The 21957-nt window shown below is 39.1% G+C and overlaps 1 protein-coding gene across 4 annotated transcripts in view; it reads left to right on the top strand.

The window, feature by feature from the left end:
* BABAM2 (BRISC and BRCA1 A complex member 2) overlaps positions 1 to 21957 on the top strand; it is a 401243-nt gene that overhangs the window by 71174 nt on the left and 308112 nt on the right. For all 4 annotated transcript variants that reach the window (XM_032845827.1, XM_032845824.1, XM_032845825.1 and 1 more), the window contains exon 4: positions 15708 to 15802. In XM_032845827.1, coding sequence (XP_032701718.1) covers positions 15708 to 15802 — 95 coding nt within the window. The remainder of the gene's footprint in view (positions 1 to 15707; positions 15803 to 21957) is intronic.

Raw genomic sequence — 21957 nt, 5'->3', positions numbered from 1 at the left:
AGGTGGACACAGTCATGGCAAGTACACAAGAACATAGCGAGGCTGAAACTCCCACTTTCTAGGCAGAGCACCAGGAAAAGACACCCCTGGAAACCAGAGACTATGTAGGGGGATGCCCTACAGAGGAGGGAGCTAGAGAAAAGGATCTTTTTTTTTTTTTTTTAAAGATTTTATTTATTTATTTGTCAGAGAGAGAGAGGGAGAGCGAGCGAGCACAGGCAGACAGAATGGCAGGCAGAGGCAGAGGGAGAAGCAGGCTCCCTGCCAAGCAAGACCGATGTGGGACTCGATCCCAGGACGCTGGGATCATGACCTGAGCCGAAGGCAGCTGCTTAACCAACTGAGCCACCCAGGCGTCCCAGAAAAGGATCTTTTAATTTGTGTATGAAGTCTCAGGCTTGTCCTCAAGCTGCACATGTATGGAACTAGGCAGAATCAACATAGCAAAGGTTTTGAGAACTGATCTGTAGTGTAGACCAGTGCCTAAATCCCAGACTGGTCTTTGGGTAACACACACTTGGGGAAGACTAGAATAGCATGAAATGGCTTTGAAAATGACACTTCATTGAACCAAGTCCACAGAAGATGGCTTAGCACTTTCAATTTGAACCTGACTTTATGCCAGTTCCTTTAGCAATTTCAGTGCAGTGGACACATTCCTTGAAAGACATAAACCATTAGAACGTTCTTTTAAGTTTTTAAAAATTTATTCATTTGAGAGAGAACGAGAGAGAGAGAGAGTGAGTGAGAACATGAGCAGGGGGAAGGGTCAGAGGGAGAGGGAGAAGCATACTTCCTCCTGAGCAGGCCCCCAGGATCTTGACCTGAGCTGAAGTCAGATGCTTAACCTACTGAGCCACTCAGGCACCCCTCTATCAGTTCTCTTTCAAGAAGAAATAGATAATCTGAATAGTTTTATTATCTGTTAGAACAATGGAGTTCATAGTTAATAAAAGTGAAGCCCGGATTCTCTCAGGTGAATTCCACCAAATATTTAAAGGAGACATAGCGCCAATCCTATACAGCCTCTTTCAGAAATTGAAGTGGACACAGAATTTCCAAATTTATTTTATAAGGCCAGCATTCTCCTGGTATCAAAACCAGTCAAAGTACAAGAAAAATGAAACAAGACAAACGATAGCTCAGTATCTCTCATTTGAAGAGAGAAGCAAAACTCTTTAAAAAACATTAACAAATTAAATCCAGCAGAAAAAAAAATCTATGAAATACATGTACATTTATGACCAAGTGGATTTTATCCTGGGAATAAACCTGTAACTAACATCATACGTGATGAAAGACTAAATGGTTTCCTCCTAAGATTGAGAACAAAGCAGAGATGTTTACTTTTACAATTTCTATATAATATTATACTAGAAGTTGTAGACAGTATAGTATGGCCGTAAAAAGAAATAAAAGGCATACAGATTGGAAGGGAAGAGGTAAAACCACCTTTATTCACATATGACATATTTGTCTACATAGAAAATCCCAAGGAATTTCTAAAAAACTTCTAGAACTAATAAGTGAGTTTTTCAGAGATGTAGGATACAAGGTCAGCATAAGAAAGTCAATCCCATTTTTTTTTTTTTAGATCCTATTTCTTTATGCTAGCAAGAACAGTTGGAAACAGAAAATATTAAAAAAGTGCCATTATAATACCTATCCAACAAAAAAAAAAGGAAAAGAAAAAGTACTTAGTTATAAATCTAAAAAGCTATGTTCAGGATTTATATGCAAGTGAAAGGAATTGAAGACCCCAGTAAATGGAAAGATACCATATTCATGGATTGGAAGACCCAATATACATGAGGTATTTTCTCTGAATTTATCTACAGTTTTAGTGCAATCCCCATGAAAATCCCAGCAGGATTTTATAGATATTAAAAATATTACTTCGGGGTGCCTGGGTGGCTCAGTGGGTTAAAAGCCTCTGCCTTTGGCTCAGGTCATGATCCCAGGGTCCTGGGATCGAGCCCCGCATCAGGCTTTCTGCTCCAGGGGAGCCTGCTTCCCCCGCTCCCCACCCCGCCCACCGTCTGCCTCTCTGCCTACTTGTGATCTCTGTCAAATAAATAAATAAATAAATCTTTAAAAATATTATTTTAACAACTCTGGAAACAACAGATATTGGCAAGGGTGTGGAGAAAGGGGAACCCTCTTACACTGCTGGTGGGAATTTAAACTGGTCAGCCACTTCTGGAAAACAGTATGCAAGTTCCTTAAAAAGTTAAAAATAGAGCTACCCTATGATCTAGCAATTGCACTACTAGGTATTTAACCAAAGGATATAAACATAGTGATTCAAAGGGGCACATGCAGCCCTGTATTTACAGCAGCAATGTCCATGACACAATAGCCAAACTATGGAAAGAGCCCAGATATCCAGCAACAGATGAATGGTGATATATATATTTTATATATATACAACACACACACACACACACACACATACACACATACATATATATATATTCTTTATCCATATATATAATGAAATATTACTGAGCCATCACAAAGAATGAAATCTTACGATTTGCAGTGATGTGGATGGAACTAGATGGTATTTTATGCTAAATTAAATGAGTCAGTCAAAGACAATTGCCATATTATTTCCCTCATATGTGGAATGTAAGAAACAAAACATATGAACATAGGGGAAGGGAAGGAAAAATAAAATAAGATAAAAACAGTGAGGGAGGCAAACCATAAGAGACTTTTAACTATAGGAAGCAGACAGCATTGCTGGAGGGGAGGTTGATGGGGGGAATGGGATAATTGGATGATGGGCATTAAGGCGGGCACTTGATGTAATGAGAATTTGGTGTTATATGCAACTGATGAATCACTGAATTCTGCTGAAACTAATAACACACTATATGCTAATTAAACTGAATTTAAATAAGAAATAAAAAAATATGGATGGTTGGGTGGCTCAGTTGGTTAAGTATCTGCCTTCGACTCAGATCATGATCCCAGATCCTGGGAGTCAGGCCGTACATCAGGCTCCCTGCTCAGTGGGGAGTCTGCTTCTCCCGCTTCCTCTGTTCCTCCCCCTGATTGTACTGTCTCTCTCTCTCTCTCACTTTCACTCTTTCTCAAATAAATAAATAAAATATGTAAAAGACAAATAAAAAATTATTTTCAAAGACAAAGGAATTAGAATAATAAAAATAATTTTGGGTGAAAAGAAGGAAAGAAGAAAAGAAGAACAAAGTTGGAGGAGTCAGACTATTAAATTTTCAGACTGATTCTTTGGGCATTGTGGTATTGGCAAAAGGACAGATACTGATCAATAAAACAAAACAGTCTAGTAATTGAACCACATAAATATGGTCAGTTGATTTTTCACGGTTATGCAATAGCACTTCAATGGAAAAAGGATAGTCTTCTTGACAAATGTTGCTAGGACAGTTAGGCATTCATATGGCTCTCCCTGCCTCCAAAGAAGGATCTTGACCTGTATCTTAAACCATGTACAAAGTGTAACTCAGATCATATTCTGAAACTGTCAGACTCGGAGAAGCCATAGCAGGAAGTCTTTCTGACTTGAGGTAGGTAATTAATTCTTAGATACAACATAAAAAACCCAATCCTCAAAAAAGTTGATAAATTGGATTTCACCAAAATTAAAAATTTTTGCTCTGCTGAAAATGCTTTTGAGGGTTTGAGTAGATAAGACACAGTGGGAGAAAATATTTGCAAATCACGTATTTGACAGAAGACAAATTTCACCGAAGGAGATATACACATAGCAAGTAAGGACATGAAAAGATGCTCCACTTCATTTGTCATTAGGGAAAGGTAAATTAAAACCATTGAAATGCCGTGATACACCTATTAGAAAGACTAAAAACAACAAGGGCAGTGACAACGACGACAAACTGACCACATCAAGTGTTGGTGAGAATGTGTAGCAATTGAAATGCTCTTGTTTTGTGTGACTGTTCAATGAAAGTGCCATTTTGGAAAACAGTTTTGATAGTTTGTTTTAGGGTTAAAGATACATTTTTTCATATGACCTACTGATTCCACTCTAGGTATCCAGAAAGGACAATCATTTCCCTAGAAATGTAAATTTTATGTTTACACAAAAACCTATACATTGATAGTTGTAGTAGTATTATTCATGACCATCAAAAACTGGAACTAACCCAAATGTCAACCATTGGGTAAATGGATAAACAAACTGTACATCCATAGAACGAAACACTAGTCAGTCATAAAAAGGAACAAACTGTTGATAGATGCACTTAAATATATCAGCATATTTGGCCGGTTCTTAAATATCTCTGCTAAGTGAAAAGAAGCCAGTTTCCAAAGGTTACATACCATATGATTCCATTTGTATGACATTCTGGCCGATGTGAAACTGAAGGGACAGAGAACAAACAGATCAGAGCTTGCCAGGGCTGAGGGATGGTGGGAAAGTTTAACTACAAAGGGATAGCCTGAGGAAATTTGGGAGGGTGATAAAATTGTCCTGTATCCTAGTTTTGGTGGTTTACACAGATCTATATATGCACGAATCTATGCATGCCATAAAACTCATGTGCTTGTACACAAAAGAGGAGAATTGTACTATATATAAAATTATAAGAAATAGTTTAAAATTTAATTTCACCCTTTTATTCTTGTGTGGCTACTAATAAGTTTAAAATTAGGTACGTGACTTGTATTTCTGTTGTACAGCACGGTTTTAGGAATGCAAAGGATTAGATGTAGTCTCAGTCTAGAGATAGGGATCTTATAGAAGGAAGTCTCATAAGGGAAGGAGGCCAATTTAAATGACTCGTTTCATCTGCCCCCGTTTCCATCCTTTCTCCTACAGGTAGTTTTTGAGGACATGTTTCATGCAAATTATGTCAACTCTCAGATATGATAATTCTTTATAGTCTCTTTTCCTTGATATAGGAAAAGAAATTCTACGTCTCAAGACAGAGTGTGTGCTGTACAGTGGAATCATTCGCCCTATCTCTGAATTTGTAGGGCAAAGAGTACATCTTTGAGGCACGTGATAAATTTCTTCATGATATCCTTGTGATGAATGTTTAGTCTCGTGGTGTTATTGGGTAAATATTATTTAAATGATTATACCCAAGAGGTACTGATTAATTGAACTGTGGCTGCCAGAGAGGGAGTTTTCCAGAAGCATGCTTATATCTGTTTATAACGCAGAACTGGGAGTGCCAACCCAAAATTGGAATAGAATCTAAGAATATTATAACAGGCTGTAAATAGAGAGATAAATCTAACAAGATTGAAATATAATAGGGATAAATTTAAAATCCTGAAATGGATTCTGAAATTCAGCTGTCCAAATTAAGAATGAGAGATATATGGCTTAGCAATAGTGTGTATATAAAAGTCTTTGGGCTTTTAGTTGATAGGAAGCACAATACAAATCAACACGGATGTGGCTGCAAAAAAGCAATTTCAGTTTGCAGTGGTATTTATTAATAGAAGTTTAGCATCTAAAATGAAGGCATGGATTTTTTTTTTTTTTTTGCTTGATTCTGTGTTCTTTAGAGGAAACCTGGAATCTTATGTGTAGTTCTGGGTTATTATCCTGGAGGAGGGCTACAGACAAACTGGTATCCATGCAGAGAAGAGAGAGGAGAGGGCAGTAAAGGAAACTGAGGCCACGTTATGTGAGGAATCGTGAAAAAAACTGGAGTATTTCCCCTGGTGAAGAGGTGACTCATGGTGAGGTTGAAAGGGAGGTCACAAGGACTGCCTGCAGATCATTGAAGGGCTATGATATTAAAGTGAAACTAGAATCATTCCATAAATTGTTAAGATCTAGTGGATGAAGTTTTTAGAGAGACAGAGAATTAAATTTAAGCGTAAGGAAACATTATCGAGCGTTGGAGCGAACTCTTGGAAATGAGTCACCTCTCCGAAGTCTTTTGTAAAACTACTGCTTGAACCTACCTTTCCGCTGAAAATCTCTGTCGCTCTGGCATTTCCACAAGATTGATGTCTGACTCTTATTTCCTATACTTGGAGTTTCAGTAAGTTACCATTTTATGCAGCAGTTGATAGGGATAATTCTTTGGTCTTTGGTTATTTACCTCTGAATTGTTTCTTTGAAACTCTGTTTTCCTGGCACTTATTTAAACTTTAAGATAGACAAACTAACACGATGATATTTCACTGGTGTAAGACTAAGGAGAGGAGCCTGTGGACCAGCTGTGTTCTTTCCGTAGCTGGGGGGCAGGACATCTGGTCCAACCTGCAGATCTGGTGGTTGGCCTTCTGGGGACGGTGCTATAGCTGCTAACGATTGTCAGCTGCCGGGGCACCTGGGGGGCTCAGTGGGTTAAAGCCTCTGCTTTTAGCTTGGGTCATGATCTCAGGGTCCTGGGATCGAGCCCTGCATTGGGCTCTCTGCTCAGCAGGGGAGCCTGCTTCCCCTTCTCTCTCAGCCTGCCTCTCTGCCTACTTGTGATCTCTATCAAATAAACAAATAAAATTAAAAAAAAAAAAAGATTGTCAGCTGTCAAGGTACCAGCGTGTGAATAAAAACTAACTACATCTGGAATTTCTGTGAGTTCATGTATGTGTAATATTATGAGCCACGTTAGGTAGGTATTTTCAAAGGGAAGAACTTCTGCCCCATTGGTCCCACTGTGGTAGCCTAGCAATCTTTAAGGAGTTCTGGGAAACAAGATGTGAAACTACCATTTGGTTGTCAGGTGGTCATAACACTTCCAGCCATTCTAGGGGTTTTGTTTCTTTACTTTTTCCTTCTTCCTTTTTTTAACCTCACCTGTATCACCTCTGGACCTATTTTTATTTCTTTGTTCTCTTGCCTACTCTTCCATTTTATGAAAAGTTGAAGTAAGCAGTATCCAAGTAATGTGTACTCTGTGTTCGTATCATCTTCTCCAGGGTGGAATAAAGGAAATATAATGTTATTGCTCTCCTGTATGATTTGTGTTGGTCTTTTCTCCACCATCTCTACCTTGAGGTCACATACTGTGTTCTCTACTTCCTGTATAACTCCCCAGGTGTCCAGTATGTGCATCTGTGCCTGGTGGGTTTTTAATAAATGTTCTTGACTGATTTACTGACTGTTCACCATAGCGAGAAAACACATTTTATTCCAAAGAAGCTATAGAGTATTGAGGCAAAGTGCTTCAGGAGTTCTTTGAGGTCTGGAGGTAAGTATTTGAGAGATTCTAAAATGTAAGAGTATGAGATTCTGAAAGATATTTAAGTTATTCCCTTGTTTTGAAAAATACTTGTATAATGTTTTTACTGTATGCAATATAATAATCTCCCTCTTTCTCTCCAAAGAGGTCTTTTTAGTTGAGGGCGTGCTAATCTGGTATGCATTGTTTGTTTTTTAAAGAATTATTGTATATTCAAATACTTTTGGCTGCATTAAAAAAAAATCCCCAGTATTTTCCTTTAAAAAAGGGCCATTTGGGGGTGCCTGAGTGGCTTAGTTGTTGAGCGTCTGCCTTTGGCTCAGGTCATGATCAAGCCCAGCATCAGGCTCCCTGCTCAGCAGGAAGCCTGCTTCTCCCTCTCCCACTCCCCCTGCTTGTGTTCCCTCTCTCACTGTCTTTCTTTGTCAAATAAATAAATTTTCTTTCTTTCTTTGTCAAATAAATAAATCCTTTAAAAAAGGAGGGGGGCATTTGGAAGAACTTTAATTTTTTAATTTTTTAATTTTTTAATTTTTTAAAAGTAGGCTCCATGCCCAGCATGGAGCCCAAGGTGGGGCTTGAACTCACCACCCTGAGATTAAGAACTGAGCTGAGAGGTCAAGACCTGAGTTGAGATCAAGAGTCAGATGCTTGGGGCACCTGGATGGCTCAGTCGGTTGGGCTTCTGCCTTCAGCTCAGGTCATGATCTCAGGGTCCTGGGATCGAGCCCCACATCCAGCTTCCTGCTCAATGGGGAGTCTGTGTCTCCCTCTGCCTCTGCCCCTCTGCCTCCCCCTGCCTGTGCTCACTCTCTCTCTCTCTCTCACTCTCTCTCTGTCAAATAAATAAATAAATAAATAAAATCTTAAAAAAAAAAAAAAGAGATGCTTAACTGACTGAGTCCCACCCACGTGCCCCTGGGGGAATCTTCTTGAAAATAAAAATCTTTGTTGGTATTCATCTTATAAAAGTATTCTTTGCTTTTAAAAAGACCTTATTGTAGAGTTTCTATAAATGGAAAACTCTCCAACTCTATTTTCAAGATGATTTTATTTTTTTTAAAGATTTTATTTACTCATTTGACAGGGAGAGAGAGAGAGAGAGAACACAAGTAGGGGGATAGGCAGGGAGAGAGGGAGAAGCAGACTCCCCACTGAACAGGGAGCCTGATGCAGGACTTGATCAGGAGCCTGGGATCATGACCTGAGCCAAGGGCAGATGCTTAACCATTGGAGCCACCCAGGCTCCCCCAAGATGATTTTCTTTATAAAAAATAAACTTCCTGGGCGCCTGGGTGGCTCAGTGGGTTGAGCCACTGCCTTCGGCTCAGGTAATGATCTCATGGTCCTGGGATCGAGTCCCACATCGGGCTCTCTGTTCAGCAGGGAGCCTGCTTCCCTCTCTCTCTCTGCCTGCCTCTCTGCCTACTTGTGATCTCTCTCTGTCAAATAAATAAATAAAATCTTAAAAAAAAATAAATAAATTTCCTAACCCTTGAGTAGCCACTTGCTAATATATTTGTGTTTAAGTTAAGATTAAAATAGAACAGATTTTTGCATCAGATTAAAAAAGTTTTATTGAGATATAATTCTTACACCATCCAGTTTATTCTTTGAAGTGTACAGTTCAGTGGTTTATAGTATATTCACAAAGTTGTACAACCATCAGTATTAATTCCAACATTGATTTTCATCCCCACCAGAAGAAACTTTATACTCATTATCATTAGCAGTCCTTCCCCACTCTCCCTGTCCTGGCCTTTGGCAACCATTAGTCTTCTTTCTATCTCTGTGGATTTACATATTCTGGACATTGCATATAAATGGATTTATACAATAATCATCCACTATTTGTGGACTTTTGTATCTGTTTTCACTTAGTATAAAGTTTTCAAGGTCATCCATATTTATTATTATTTAAAGATTTTATTTATTTATTTGACAGAAAGAGAGAGACAGTGAGAGAGGGAGCACAAGCAGGGGGAGAAGGAAGGGAGAAGCAGGCTTCCTGCCGAGCAGGGAGCCAGATTCGGGGCTTGATCCCAGGACCCTGAGACCATGACCTGAGCCCGAGGCAGACGCTTAATGACTGAGCCACCCAGGCGTCCTGGTCATCCATATTATAAAAGGCACTAACACTTCTTTCTTTATAGCTGAATGATATTCCATTATATGTATGTGATGTATTTTATTTCTACATTCATCAGTTGATGGACTTTGGGTTCTACTTTCTGGCTGTTGTGAACAATGCTGCTGCGAACATTCATGTGCAAGTGTTTGTGTGGCTGTATGTTTTCATTTTTCTTAGGTATGTTCCTAGCAGTGGAATTGGTGGGTCATAAGGTGATTCTCTATTTCACAGTTTGAGGAACTGCCAAACTGTTTTCCAAAGTGTTGGCACCCCACCGGCAGAGTATGAGGGTTTCAGTTTTTCCACATCCTCACCAACACGTGTTGTTCTTTTGCATTGTAGCAATCATAGGTGGTATGAAGTAGTATCAGATTGCTTTTTTTTTTTTTAAAGATTTTAAAAATTTATTTACTTGAGAGAGAGAGAGCGTGAGATAAGGGTCAGAGGGAGAAGCAGACTGCCTGCTGAGCAGGGAGCCTGATGCAGGACTTAATCCTGGGACTCCAGGATCACGACCTGAGCCGAAGGCAGTCGCTCAACCATCTGAGCCACCCAGGCACTCCAGATTGTGTTTTTTTAAAAAGATTTTATTTATTTGAGAGAGAGAGAGGGAGAGTATGAGCGGGGGGAGGGGCAGAGGGAGAGGGAGAAGCTGACTCCCTGCTGAGCAGGGAGCCTGACCTGCGGCTTGATCCGAGAGGACCCTGGGATCATGACCTGAGCTGAAGGTTTTGCTTAATCAACTGAGCCACCCAGGCGCCCCTCAAGTTGTGGTTTTGATTTTGATTTCCTTAATGACTAATGATGTTGAGCATCTTTTTGTATGTTTGTTGTCATTTCTGTATCTTCTTTGGAGAAATGTCTTATCAAATATTTTGTCCATTTTAATTTTTAATTAATTTATGAAAGTTAATCTTTCTATTCAAAAAAATTTAATTCCAGCATAGTTAACATACAGCATTACATTAATTTTAGGTGTACAATATAGAGATGCAGTGCTTGCATACGTTACTCAGTGCTCATCAAGATAAGTGTACTCTTAATCTCCATCACTTATTTCACCCATCCCCCTGCCTATCCTCCCTCTGGTAACCATCTGATCGTTCTCTGTAGTTTGGAGTCTGTTTTTTGTTTGTCTTCCATTTCCCGCCCCCTTTGTTCATTTGTTTTGTTTCTTAAATTCCGCATATGAGTGAAAGCATATGGTATTTGTCTTTCTCTGACTTATTTCATTTAGCATTATACCCTCTAGGTCCATCCATGTTGTTGCAAATGGCAAGATCACTTTTTTTTTTTTTTATGGCTGAGTAATAATCCTTAGTGTATATATACCACATCTTTGTGAATCTTTGACGAAGCAGGAAAAAATATCCAGTGGAAAAAAGACAGTCTCTTGAATAAATGGTGCTGGGAAAATTGGACAGCTATATACAGAAGAATGAAACTCAATCATTCTCTTACACTGTACACAAAGATAAACTCAAAATGGCTGAAATACCTCAGTGTGGGACAGGAATCCATCAAAATCCCAGAGGAGAACATAGGCAGTAACCTCTTTGACATTGGCCACAGCAACTTCTTTCAAGTTTATTCTTTATCTGTTCATCTCTCCATGGGCACTTTGGTTGCTTCCATATTTTGGCTATTGTGAATAGTGCTGCAGTAAAAACAGGGTGCATATGTCTTTTGGAAGTAGTGTTTTTGTTTTCTTTGGGTAGATATGAAGGGTATATTTTCTTGCTCATATTTATTCTCTATAGAAAGAGGTAGAAGTAACTCTTCTGAACTTTATTTCTTATTGTAGATTTTTATCAGTACTTAGATTTCCAATACAGAGAGTAGAGTTCTTTCACATATGAGAGTATTTCTTGAATATATTCTTTATGTCACACTTTGCCCCATTGGAAATATGAAATAAGTATAGGTATGCTTATTCTCTGGAAACTTGCAAGATATTTAGGAAGATCAAGTATATGTACCACCTTGTACTGCTCTGTATTCTGTGTTTCTGTATATATGTTCCTGCCTCCCTAACTATGGTCCTTGAGAAGAACCACCTTTGTATTGACACTTGTATCAGGAGACCATTTAAAAGGGTATGATAATTGAATTCTCGTAGTTAACTCTTAAAGAACAGAATTTTTTCTTCGATCGTTAGTGGCTAGTGCCTCACATGACCGTGTGTTTGATCATTAGTGGCTAGTGCCTCACATGACCATGTATTTGTTATGAATTTTGAAATTAGTTGAACAGGAAAAACAATATAATACTACAATGAAATATTCAAGTGAATGCCATAACCAGTCAGTATTGTTGAATGTCAAAGGTAATGATGATCAGCGTGTGCTGGATTTCTTAGGAAAGTCTTCATGCAAGACAAGGAAATTAAGTGGACTCATGAAAGATAAGTAAGACCTGAGCAAGGTGAAAGAGTTATTTCAAGTAGGTGTCATAGTTTGGAGGTGGTGAGTAGATCACATCGACTAGACTAGAAGGTTGGTATTGGCTTGTAGATAAAAGGGTGACAGGGGCGCCTGAGGGTTAAAGCCTCTGCCTTCAGCTCAGGTCATGATCTCAGGGTCCTGGGATCGAGCCCTGCATTGGGCTCTCTGCTCAGCAGGGAGCCTGCCTCCCCCACTCTTTCTGCCTGCCTCTCTGCCTACTTGTGATTTCTGTCTGTCAAATAAATAAATAAAATCTTTAAAAAAAGAAAAAGGGTGAACAAATGAGTAGGAACACAGCAGTTCAGAGGCCTTAAATGCTAATTTGAAAGATTTGCCCTAATTCCATTTGACCTTAGTGAATCATTGGCATTCTTTGAGCTAGAAAGTTTTGGGACAAAGTTGTACTTTACAGACATTTACTTGGTGATAGTATATATCATGGGCTCGAGGGAGATTTGTATCAGGAGACCATTTAAAAGGGTATGATAATTGAATTCTTCTAGTCAACTCTTAACAGAATTTTTTCTTTGATCATTAGTGGCTAGAGCAGGGTTCAATTTTTGTTTTCATTGGATGCATAATATATGAACTAGGTCATCTGGGCCTGGATAGAGCTGTTAGCAGTGGGAAGTACCCTTATGAGAAATATTTTGGAGGAAGAACTGTGATGACTTGTTTTCTAAGAGTATAAAGGGTTATGGATAAGGTTGAAGAGGACACTGAAGTCACAGCATGAAAGATTAAGGAATCTGTAGAAATAGGGAATTCAGCTAGGGGAAGAGAAGAGTGAGAATAGGAACAGTCATAAGCATGTTTGTAGACTTGCTGAGTTTGACATTGAAATACATAGTCATTTTTCAAAGTGCTGGAACAGATAATCCTAAAATTTGTATGGAATCAGAAAAGACCCTGAATCGCCAAGGAAATGTTGAAAAAGAAAAACAAAGCTGGAGGCATCACATAGCCTGATTTCAAGCTGTATTACAAAGCTGTGATCATCAAGACAGCATGGTACTGGCACAAAAACAGATACATAGACCAATGGAACAGAATAGAGAGCCCAGATATGGACCCTCAGCTCTACAGTCAAATAATCTTTGACAAAGCAGGAAAAAATATCCAGTGGAAAAAAGACAGTCTCTTGAATAAATGGTGCTGGGAAAATTGGACAGCTATATACAGAAGAATGAAACTCAATCATTCCCTTACACTGTACACAAAGATAAACTCAAAATGGCTGAAAGACCTCAATGTGGGACAGGAATCCATTAAAATCCTAGAGGAGAACATAGGCAGTAACCTCTTCGACATTGACCACAGCAACTTCTTTCAAGACATGTTTCCAAGGGCAAGGGAAACAAAAGCGAAAATGAACTTTTGGGACTTCATTGAGATAAAAAGCTTCTGCACAGCTAAGGAAATAGTCAACAAAACAAAGAGGCAACCCACAGAATGGGAGAAGATATTTGCAAATGACACTACAGATGAAGGGCTGGTATCCATGATCTATAAAGAACTTCTCAAACTGAACACCCAATAAACAAATAAGTCAAAAAATGGGCAGAAGACATGAATAGATACTTCTCCAAAGAAGACATACAAGTGACTAACAGACATGAAAAAATGTTCATCATCATTAGCCATTAGGGAAATTCAAATCAAAACCACACTGAGATACCATCTTATACCAGTTAGAATGGCAAAAATTGACAAAGCAAGAAACAACAAATGTTGGAGAGGTTGTGGAGAAAGGGGAACCCTCTTACACTGTTGGAGGGAATACAAGTTGCTACAGCCACTTTGGAAAACAGTGTGGAGTTTCCTCAAAAAATTAAAAATGGAGCTATCCTATGACCCAGCAATTGCATTACTGGGTATTTACCCCAAAGATACAGATGTAGTGAAAAGAAGGGCTATATGTACTCCATTGTTTATAGCAGAAATGTCCACAATAGCCAAACTGGAAAGAGCTGTGATGCCCTTCAAAAAACGAATGGATAAAGAAGATGAGGACCATATACAATGGAATATTACTCAGCCATCAGGAAGTTTGAATACCCTACTTTGACATCAACATGGATGGGACTGGAGGAGATTATGTTAAGTGAAATAAGTCAAGCAGAGAAAGTCAATTATCATTCACTTACTTGTGGGACATAAAGCATAGCATGGGAGGACATTAGGAGAGGGAAGGGAAGAATGAAGGGGGAAAAATCAGAGAGGTAGACAAACCATGAGAGACTATGGACTCTGAGAAACAAACTGAGGGTTTTAGAGGGGAGAAGGGTGGAGGGATGGGTTAGCCTGGTGATGGGTATTAAGAAGGGCATGTATTTCATGGAGCACTGGGTGTTATACGCAAACAATGAATCATGGAACATTACATCAAAAACTAGTGATGTACTATATGGTGACTAACATAACATAATAAAAAAACCTTAATTGAATTCATGTACTTAAGGAAATAACTTTATTTTGATAAAAAATGACTTCTGAGAAAGATATGTGCCTATAAATAAAAGAAATACATAGTATGTAGGAAGAAAGGCTCAGATGAGAACTGAAGTCTGAGCGTATCAATTTGGATATTACTATGAAGATATTGTTTGAGCAGGAAAAATGACTGGACTGATAGAATTGTGTGTGCATGTACACACGCATATATACTCTTATATGCTGGAACCCAGTATGTGTGTTTGATTGTTGCTATGCTAGTTTGATGGTTGGTACTAGCAGAATGATGAGTACTGGTTCTTGGGGTGAGCAGAGGGGAAAAAAAAAGCTAAAGCAGGAGACAGGAAAGGAACAGGTGGGTGAACTTAACACAAATTTGCTAAGGAGACTTTGTAATTTGTCTTGTGTTTCAAGATAGTATTAGTAATGACTAGTAGTACTCCTGTATCATTACTAAGTGCTTACTGTGTACCAGACACTGCGATAGGCATGCTATCTCTATCTTCACATCAAAACTGTGGTATTAGTACTATTAGATCCCCTTTTACTGAGAAAGAAACAGATGTCTGAAGAAGTTGCCCAAGATGAATTGAGCTAATAAATAATTGGGATAATTGTGGATATAAACCTGACTTTTTTGACCTCAAGCCAAATACTCTTTCCAGTATACCAACGGCATGTATGTTTAATTTCTTCAAGATAAGGTCTTTATCCTTAGAGAAATAGTTCCCAATAAAAGTTTATTAATTAGCAGGCAGTGATTGGACAGTCATATTTCCTGTAAAAAAATCTGCACGTACTTTTGATGTGGCTGCTGCTTTTCTACATGGTTATTTATATTTATAATGTGGTAGGGAGATAAAGTGTTTTTGATTGCATATTGTGGATATTTATTTTATTTTTAAAAATTTTATTTATTCATTTGAGACAGAGCAAGCATGAAAGAACAGGGGGAGCAGAAGTGAAGGGAGAGAGGGGGGCCAAGAATACCAAGCAGACTCTGCCGTGAGCGCAAAGCCATGTGGGTGGGGCTCCATCTCACGACCCTGACACGACCCTGACACGACCCTGACACCAGGACCTGAGTCGAAACCAAGAGTCGGACATTTAACAGACTGAGCCACGCAGGTGCTCCTGTGCATATTAGTTTAAAAGATGATATCAGTTCTTTCGTTTGAAGAATTAATCATTCAGAGAGTGCCTTTCAAATTTTTTTTTTTAAGATTTTATTTATTTGACAGAGATCACAAGTAGGCAGAGAGGCAGGCAGAGAGAGAGGAGGAAGCAGGCTCCCTGCTGAGCAGAGAGCCTGATGCGGGACTTGATCCCAGGACCCTGGGATCATGACCTGAGCCGAAGGCAGAGGCTTTAACCCACTGAGCCACCTAGGCGCCCCCCAAATTTTGTTTTTTTTTGTTACGCTAATACAAACTTATTTTGGAAGTGTTTCTGATGCATGCCCCGGAACATTAATAAATTAGCAAGGAAATAATAAGGGCCTGATGGTTTCTTTTCTTTCAGGGGATATCATTTTCAATGCCCAATACCCAGAGCTGCCTCCCGATTTCATCTTTGGAGAAGATGCTGAATTCCTGCCAGACCCCTCGGCCCTGCATGTGAGTACCGCAGGCTCATTTCGGACGATCTTAATTTGTTGAATAAAAGTAAAATCAGCTTTTGACAATTGCTTGACAGATAAATTTGCCAACATGTGGGGTTTTTTCCACCCCCTTTTTCTCTGTCCTCTGGAATCAGTACAGCTCTTTATGTGCCAACATAGTTTAAAGAAAAGAATTTTTTTCATTACAGTTTTACTTTCAGACTATTTTGAATTAAAATCTCTAGCACATTGGTTAAAATATTTTTACTTCAGCTTAAAGAGACATGTTGAAGACATTGCTTTAATTTAATACTTCATGCCTGCGATCCCATTTTCTAATGTTTACTAACACTTCATCACAGAGCTTGTTAGGGGAGGGTTTCTTGGCTCTTCAAGAGGCCTTTTTTATATAGAAGTGAAAGTGCCAAATGTGGACTTGTATCCATATTATCTCAGTATTACTATCAGAAGGGAAAAGACCAGATTAAGTGTTCTTTATTAAGCAAGACCAAAAACTTGGTAGTTAAAGTAACATGTTTCTGGTGTTAAAGTGGGGAAAGGAGTGGTGGTACTTGTCAGAGCACATGTGGTTTACATAAAAATTGTGCATTTCACATTGCTGGTGGAGAAAAACATGTGCTATTTTGTTTAAAAGGTCTGACCAGACAAAATGTCCCTTTCTTTTCCTTGTCAAGTACAATTTTGCTAAGATGCCTATACTGTAGTTCAAAACCGTGTTCTCTGTTTTGTTTTTTTTGGACTTTTCTTTTGGTCTCAAAATTTTGTAATTAAAAATTGTGGTGATTTACTGTGAAATCTTGCCCCCCCTCCCTTTTAAAAAAGGGAAGTGTTAAACAGGAAGTATCAACCCAAACCTAAAGAATGACCTTAAATTTTAGAACACAGCTGTAAAAATGCAATTGGCAACAAACCCATCCCTTCAAAATTTCAAGTAATTACACTCAAACTGTTAGTTGATTTTTAAACTCTGTAGTTTAATCATGGTTCCTGTAGATGCTGTGTGTTACATATTCACCCCCTATCGAAGCTGAGGGGCGTACCTGGAGAAAATGAGGAAGAAATATCTCTCCAGACCTCCTCTGTGCCACAGCTGCCAGTGGAGGGTAGCATTAGCCAAATGCCAAAGGTGTGCGCTAGGCTAAGTGCTCCAGGGATTTAAGGAGGGTTGTCAGAAAGGGCTAGAGGTGAGACTTGGACTCATTCTTGAAGAATGGAGCCTAAGTGGGAAGTATGGCAGAGAGAATTTCAGGTAGGGGGCGTGACATAAACAAATGGAATGTGTAATATGTTACAGAAGAAGGTACCGGAAAGTTTGCTGAGGTGTACGTTAACACAAGGAAGGGCTAGGAAAGGTTAGAGAGGGAAATTGGACTCAGATTGTGAAGAACATCGAATTCTAGATTAAGAGCCCCAGAAAGAGGTGATAACTGGAGAGTCGTCTCACAGCAGTGTGGTCAGCGTCACGGCTTCAAGTAAGAGGAGGACCAGAGTTGAGGACTGTTGCAGAAATCCAGGGCAGGGAGGAGGAAGGGGCTTTGAGCTAGGATGATACAAGAAGGGGAACACTGTGAAGGAAAGGATAAGAAATGGGTTTACAACTTCTGGTTTTTTTGGAATTGCCTTTAAAATTTGCAAGGCGCATCTTCATTGGTGGTATTGTGAGAGCATGGAATTTCAAAGCCAAAAAGGACCTTGAGGTTCAGCTTATACCGCTTTTCTCTTTTAGTATTGAGAAAATTGGTGTAGGATGACATAATTGTGCCAGACTTGATAACTCCTCTCCTTTGGTATTTAGTCCCTCAGTGAAGTTTCTGCAGATGTTTTTGAGATTAGCTGAGGAGGAGCAGCCGAAAAGAACGAAAGCATGTATCTAAGAGGAAGATTGCCAGTCTAGGGGAATACTTCTCTTCGGCTGCAGTCAATCTGAGCGCTCAGCCAAGCTACCCAGTGCTGCTCCATGGACCAGTGGTTTGGGCAAGCCTGGGAAAGCAACCAGGGTCCACCCTCCATCAGCCGGTGAGGTCCTCCCAGCCCTAGCAGAGCCCTTGGTGCTCACTGTCGTCTGGCTAAAACACTAGGACAGGATACACGTCATCAGACGCTTCTCTGAGCATAGCAGGTCTCGGAAGGACTTTTTAGTCATCCGTTAACGGGCTATGGTTTAGTCCTTTAGTTCAGTTCAGCCTCTTTCCCTTCCTTCCTGAAATGCACAAAGCACAGTCACTAATAACCTGATTAGTCCACTCTGGTTCTGAATGAAGGAGGGATTCCGTATTTTTCATCCATGGAGTAGAGAGCAGAATGTCAAGATTTTTTTCGGATTTTTCCCCTGAAGTGTACTGACTGCAGGAGGGAATGAATATATACCCTTAGATTCTGGGAGTGTAATCCATAGTCCAAAGTAGTGGCTATGGCAAATATGGAATTTCCTTGAATCTTCTGGGTTTTATCTTAAAAATTAATAAAAATTATTTTGCATTTGATTCTATAACATACCCATGCTTTTAAATAAAAAAGTATATTAAGTTACAAATATTTGAGAAAAGAAATATGTCCAAGTTTGAGAAATAAAATTTGTGAGACTATATGTGATCTTTTATTTATTCAGTTTATTTAAACCAGCTTGTTTCTATAGAAGGATTTCAAGTAACTTAAGTAAAGGATACATGTGAAGTTAATAAAAATATGTGAGGCACTCTCATCCAGCAGATGAAACCACCTCTTTTTAAATTCAAGCTCTTCATTCACAGAGATGAGTTTCATTAAGAACTTTAAGATCCTCAGATGAATGGAAAACACAGGTGGAGATACCAGATCCAGATAAATGCGAGGTAGATACCAGAGACAGTATTTCATATATACCGGAGAATCATAAAATCATGGAGTTACAATTTCCAGTGGTTCCCCTTCTGACTCTCCATCAGAATAATTTAGGAAGCCTGTTACAAATACAGATTCTTGGGCACCTTGGTGGCTCACTCCGTTAAGCATCTGCCATCAGCTCAGGTCATGATCTCTGGGTCCTGAGATTGAGGCCCGCCTCAGGCGCTCTGCTCAGCAGGGAGTCTGCTTCTCCCTCTCCCTCTCTCTCTCTCTCTCTCTCTGTCTCAAATAAATAAATAAAATCTTAAAAAAAATCAGATTCTTGGATCCCACTGGAATCTGAATTAGACCCATTAGGGAGCTGAAGAGTCATTAAATTCTCTGGGCCATTTCTGTGTATTGTCTGCGAACTGCTTTTGAGAATCACTAATTAAACCCATCTTTTATAGTAACATCTCTGACAGAAGGCCCACTTGGCTTTGCTTGACATTATTTCCAGTGAGGTATCATTTTCCATTTTGGGGACGGCTCCATTTTTTTTTTTTTTTTTAAGTTAAAAGCTTTATTGAGGCGTAGTTTATACGCCATATAATCCACCCATTTTAAAGTATATAATTCAGTGGTTTTTAGTATATTCACAGAGTTGTGCAACCATCACCACAGTTAAATTTAAATGTTTTAAATTGACATATAATTGACATTTTAGCATTATGTTACTTTCAAGTGCACAACATAATGATTTGGTATTTGTATATATTGTGAGGAACTCCTGGAGTGTTTTCCGAAATGGCTATCCAGTTTTACATCCCCGCCAGCATATAAGTGTTCCAGTTTCTCCACACCCTTACCAACACTTGTTATTATCTTTTTGATTATAGCCTATGAAGTGGTATCTCTTTGTGGTTTTGGTTTGTACTTCCCTGATTAGATTTGCATCTTCTCATGTGCTTATTGGCCATTTTTATATCTTTCTTGGAGAAATGTCTATTCAAAGCCTTTGCTCTTTCTTTTTTTTTTTTTTTTAAAGATTTTATTTATTTATTTGACAGAGACAGATCACAAGTAGGCAGAGAGGTAGGCAGAGAGAGAGGGGGAAGCAGGCTCCCCGCTCAGCAGAGAGCCCGATGCGGGACTCGATCCCAAGACCCTGAGATCATGACCTGAGCCGAAGGCAGCGGCTCAACCCACTGAGCCACCCAGGCGCCCCAACCTTTGCTCTTTCTTAAATTGGGTTATTTGTTGTTGAGCTATAAGAGTTCTTTTTTTTTTTTTTTGAGCTTTTATTGTTGAGCTATAAGAGTTCTTTGTATATTGTATCTCTGTATATGCCAGAATTTTCTTTCATTCTGTGGATTGTCTTTTCAATTCTTGGTAGTATTGTTTGAATGATGAAAGTTTAATTCTAACTTACCTATCTTTTATTTTGTTGCATATGCTTTTGATTTCATATCTAAGAAATCATTGCTTCATCCAAGGTTATGAAGTCTTACTATTATCTTTCTTTAAAAACTTCTATAATTTTTGCTCTTACTTTTAGGTATTTGGTCTATTTTTGGTTAATTTTTGTATACGGTGTGAGGTAGGAACCCTGCTTTTTTTTTTTTTTTTTAAGATTTATTTATTTTAGAGAGGGGGGAGAAAGAGAGAGAATACATGGAGGGGCAGAGGGAGAGGGAGAAAGAGAGAAGCAGACTCCATGCCGTCCTCAGAGCATGATGCAGGGCTTGATCCTATGACCCATGAGATCATTACCTGAACTGAAACAAGAGTTGGGCATTTAACTGACTGAGCCACCCAGATGCCCCCCACTTCATTGTTTTATAAGTGGAGATCCAGATGTCTAAACATAATTTATTAGAAAGACTCTGTTTTCCTTATTGAGTTGTCTTGGCATTTTTGTTGGAACTCAGTTGACTATAAATGTTAGTCATAGTAGTGTATTTTTGGACTGTCAATTCTATTACTTTGATCTGTCTTTTCACCTTATACCACACTGTCTTGATTGCTGTTACTTTGTAATAAGTTTTGAGATTGGGAAGTGTGAGTTTTCCACCTTTGTTCTTTTCCAAGATTGCTTTGACTATTGTGGGTCCCTTGCATTCCCTAGGATCAGCTTGTCAATTTCTGCCAAGAATCCAGCTAGAATTTTGATAGGAATTGCATTCAGTCTGTAGCTTCAGCTAGAGATTTGCTGTTCACCATTTTCATTCACTTCTGCCTGGAATTCTCTTCCCCCATTTATCTAAATGACTTGTTTTACTCTCTTCAAATGTCATTATATCAGAGAGGCCTTTCCTGTTGTCCCTATACAAAATAGTGGTAACATCCTCCGCATTACTCTCTCTCTCTCTCTCTTTTTTTTTTTAATCATGCTTTGTTTTCTTCATTACACTTACCACTATTTGATAAATTTTTCCTTGCTTATTTGGTATCTCTCTGCCAGGGTGACCAATGGCCCTGGTTTGCCTGAGGCTGATGGGTTTTCTGGAATGTAGTACCTTTAGTGTTGAAACTGGATAGTCCCAGGTAAATTGAGATGGAAGGTTATCCTTGTTTCTTTACTGGAATGGAAGCCTCATGAGAGAATGAATTTGTTTTCTTCACTCCCTACATCCTTTTAACTAAAAGAGTGCCTGGTGTGTTGAGCTGCATAATACATGTTTGTTAGGTAAGTAGGTTTCCTTTAAGGTCATGTATTTCTTAGGGGACTTGCTGGTTTCCAAGACTAGAAAATCCATTTTAGATGAAAATTTCAAAATAGAAGAAGAGATTCAGTTTTAGAGAAACTGAGAGATAAAAATCAGTTAACAGAATCTCCGAAGCAGTGATTTTTCAGCCTTGGTTTTGCAATGCCCTGTGGTGTGTTTGTACCTCAAAGGGCATTGTGAAATTCTTTTCCCCAGAAGTAATAGTGATAATTCCTTTAATTTAAAATAAAATTGCATAAAGGAGGAAGGGTGGTTCATAAGTTTAAATGAGAAGGACATGTTGCAATTATAGCAGAATTGGAAACCACTGATATCTGACTTCCTAATTTGAAGAAGGTGAGGGCCATTTGGGGTTTGGGACAAGCATCCTCAGGGTGGGAGTCTAATGCTATCAGTTCCTTCACTGATTCTGTTCTGCTCGTATGGAACGTAAGTGGAGAAGGACACATCGTGTTGACACCTTGTCACTTCTCCTGCCCTGCTCTTCACTGTGCTGCCTCCAGAAGGACATCTTTTGAATGTGTCCTTGCAAAACAGTGCCCGTCCCTGGTGTACATGAAATACATGTGAAGGATGCACTTTGTTGAGATGGACTTCATGCTCTGCTGCTGGAAAATGC

The sequence above is a fragment of the Lontra canadensis genome, unplaced genomic scaffold, assembly GCF_010015895.1.
Source record: "Lontra canadensis isolate GAN:19392208 unplaced genomic scaffold, GSC_riverotter_1.0 scaffold170, whole genome shotgun sequence".
NCBI lineage: Eukaryota > Metazoa > Chordata > Mammalia > Carnivora > Mustelidae > Lontra > Lontra canadensis.
The sequence above is the reverse complement of the archived record's forward strand: the minus strand, read 5'-3'. Positions and strand labels throughout refer to the sequence as shown.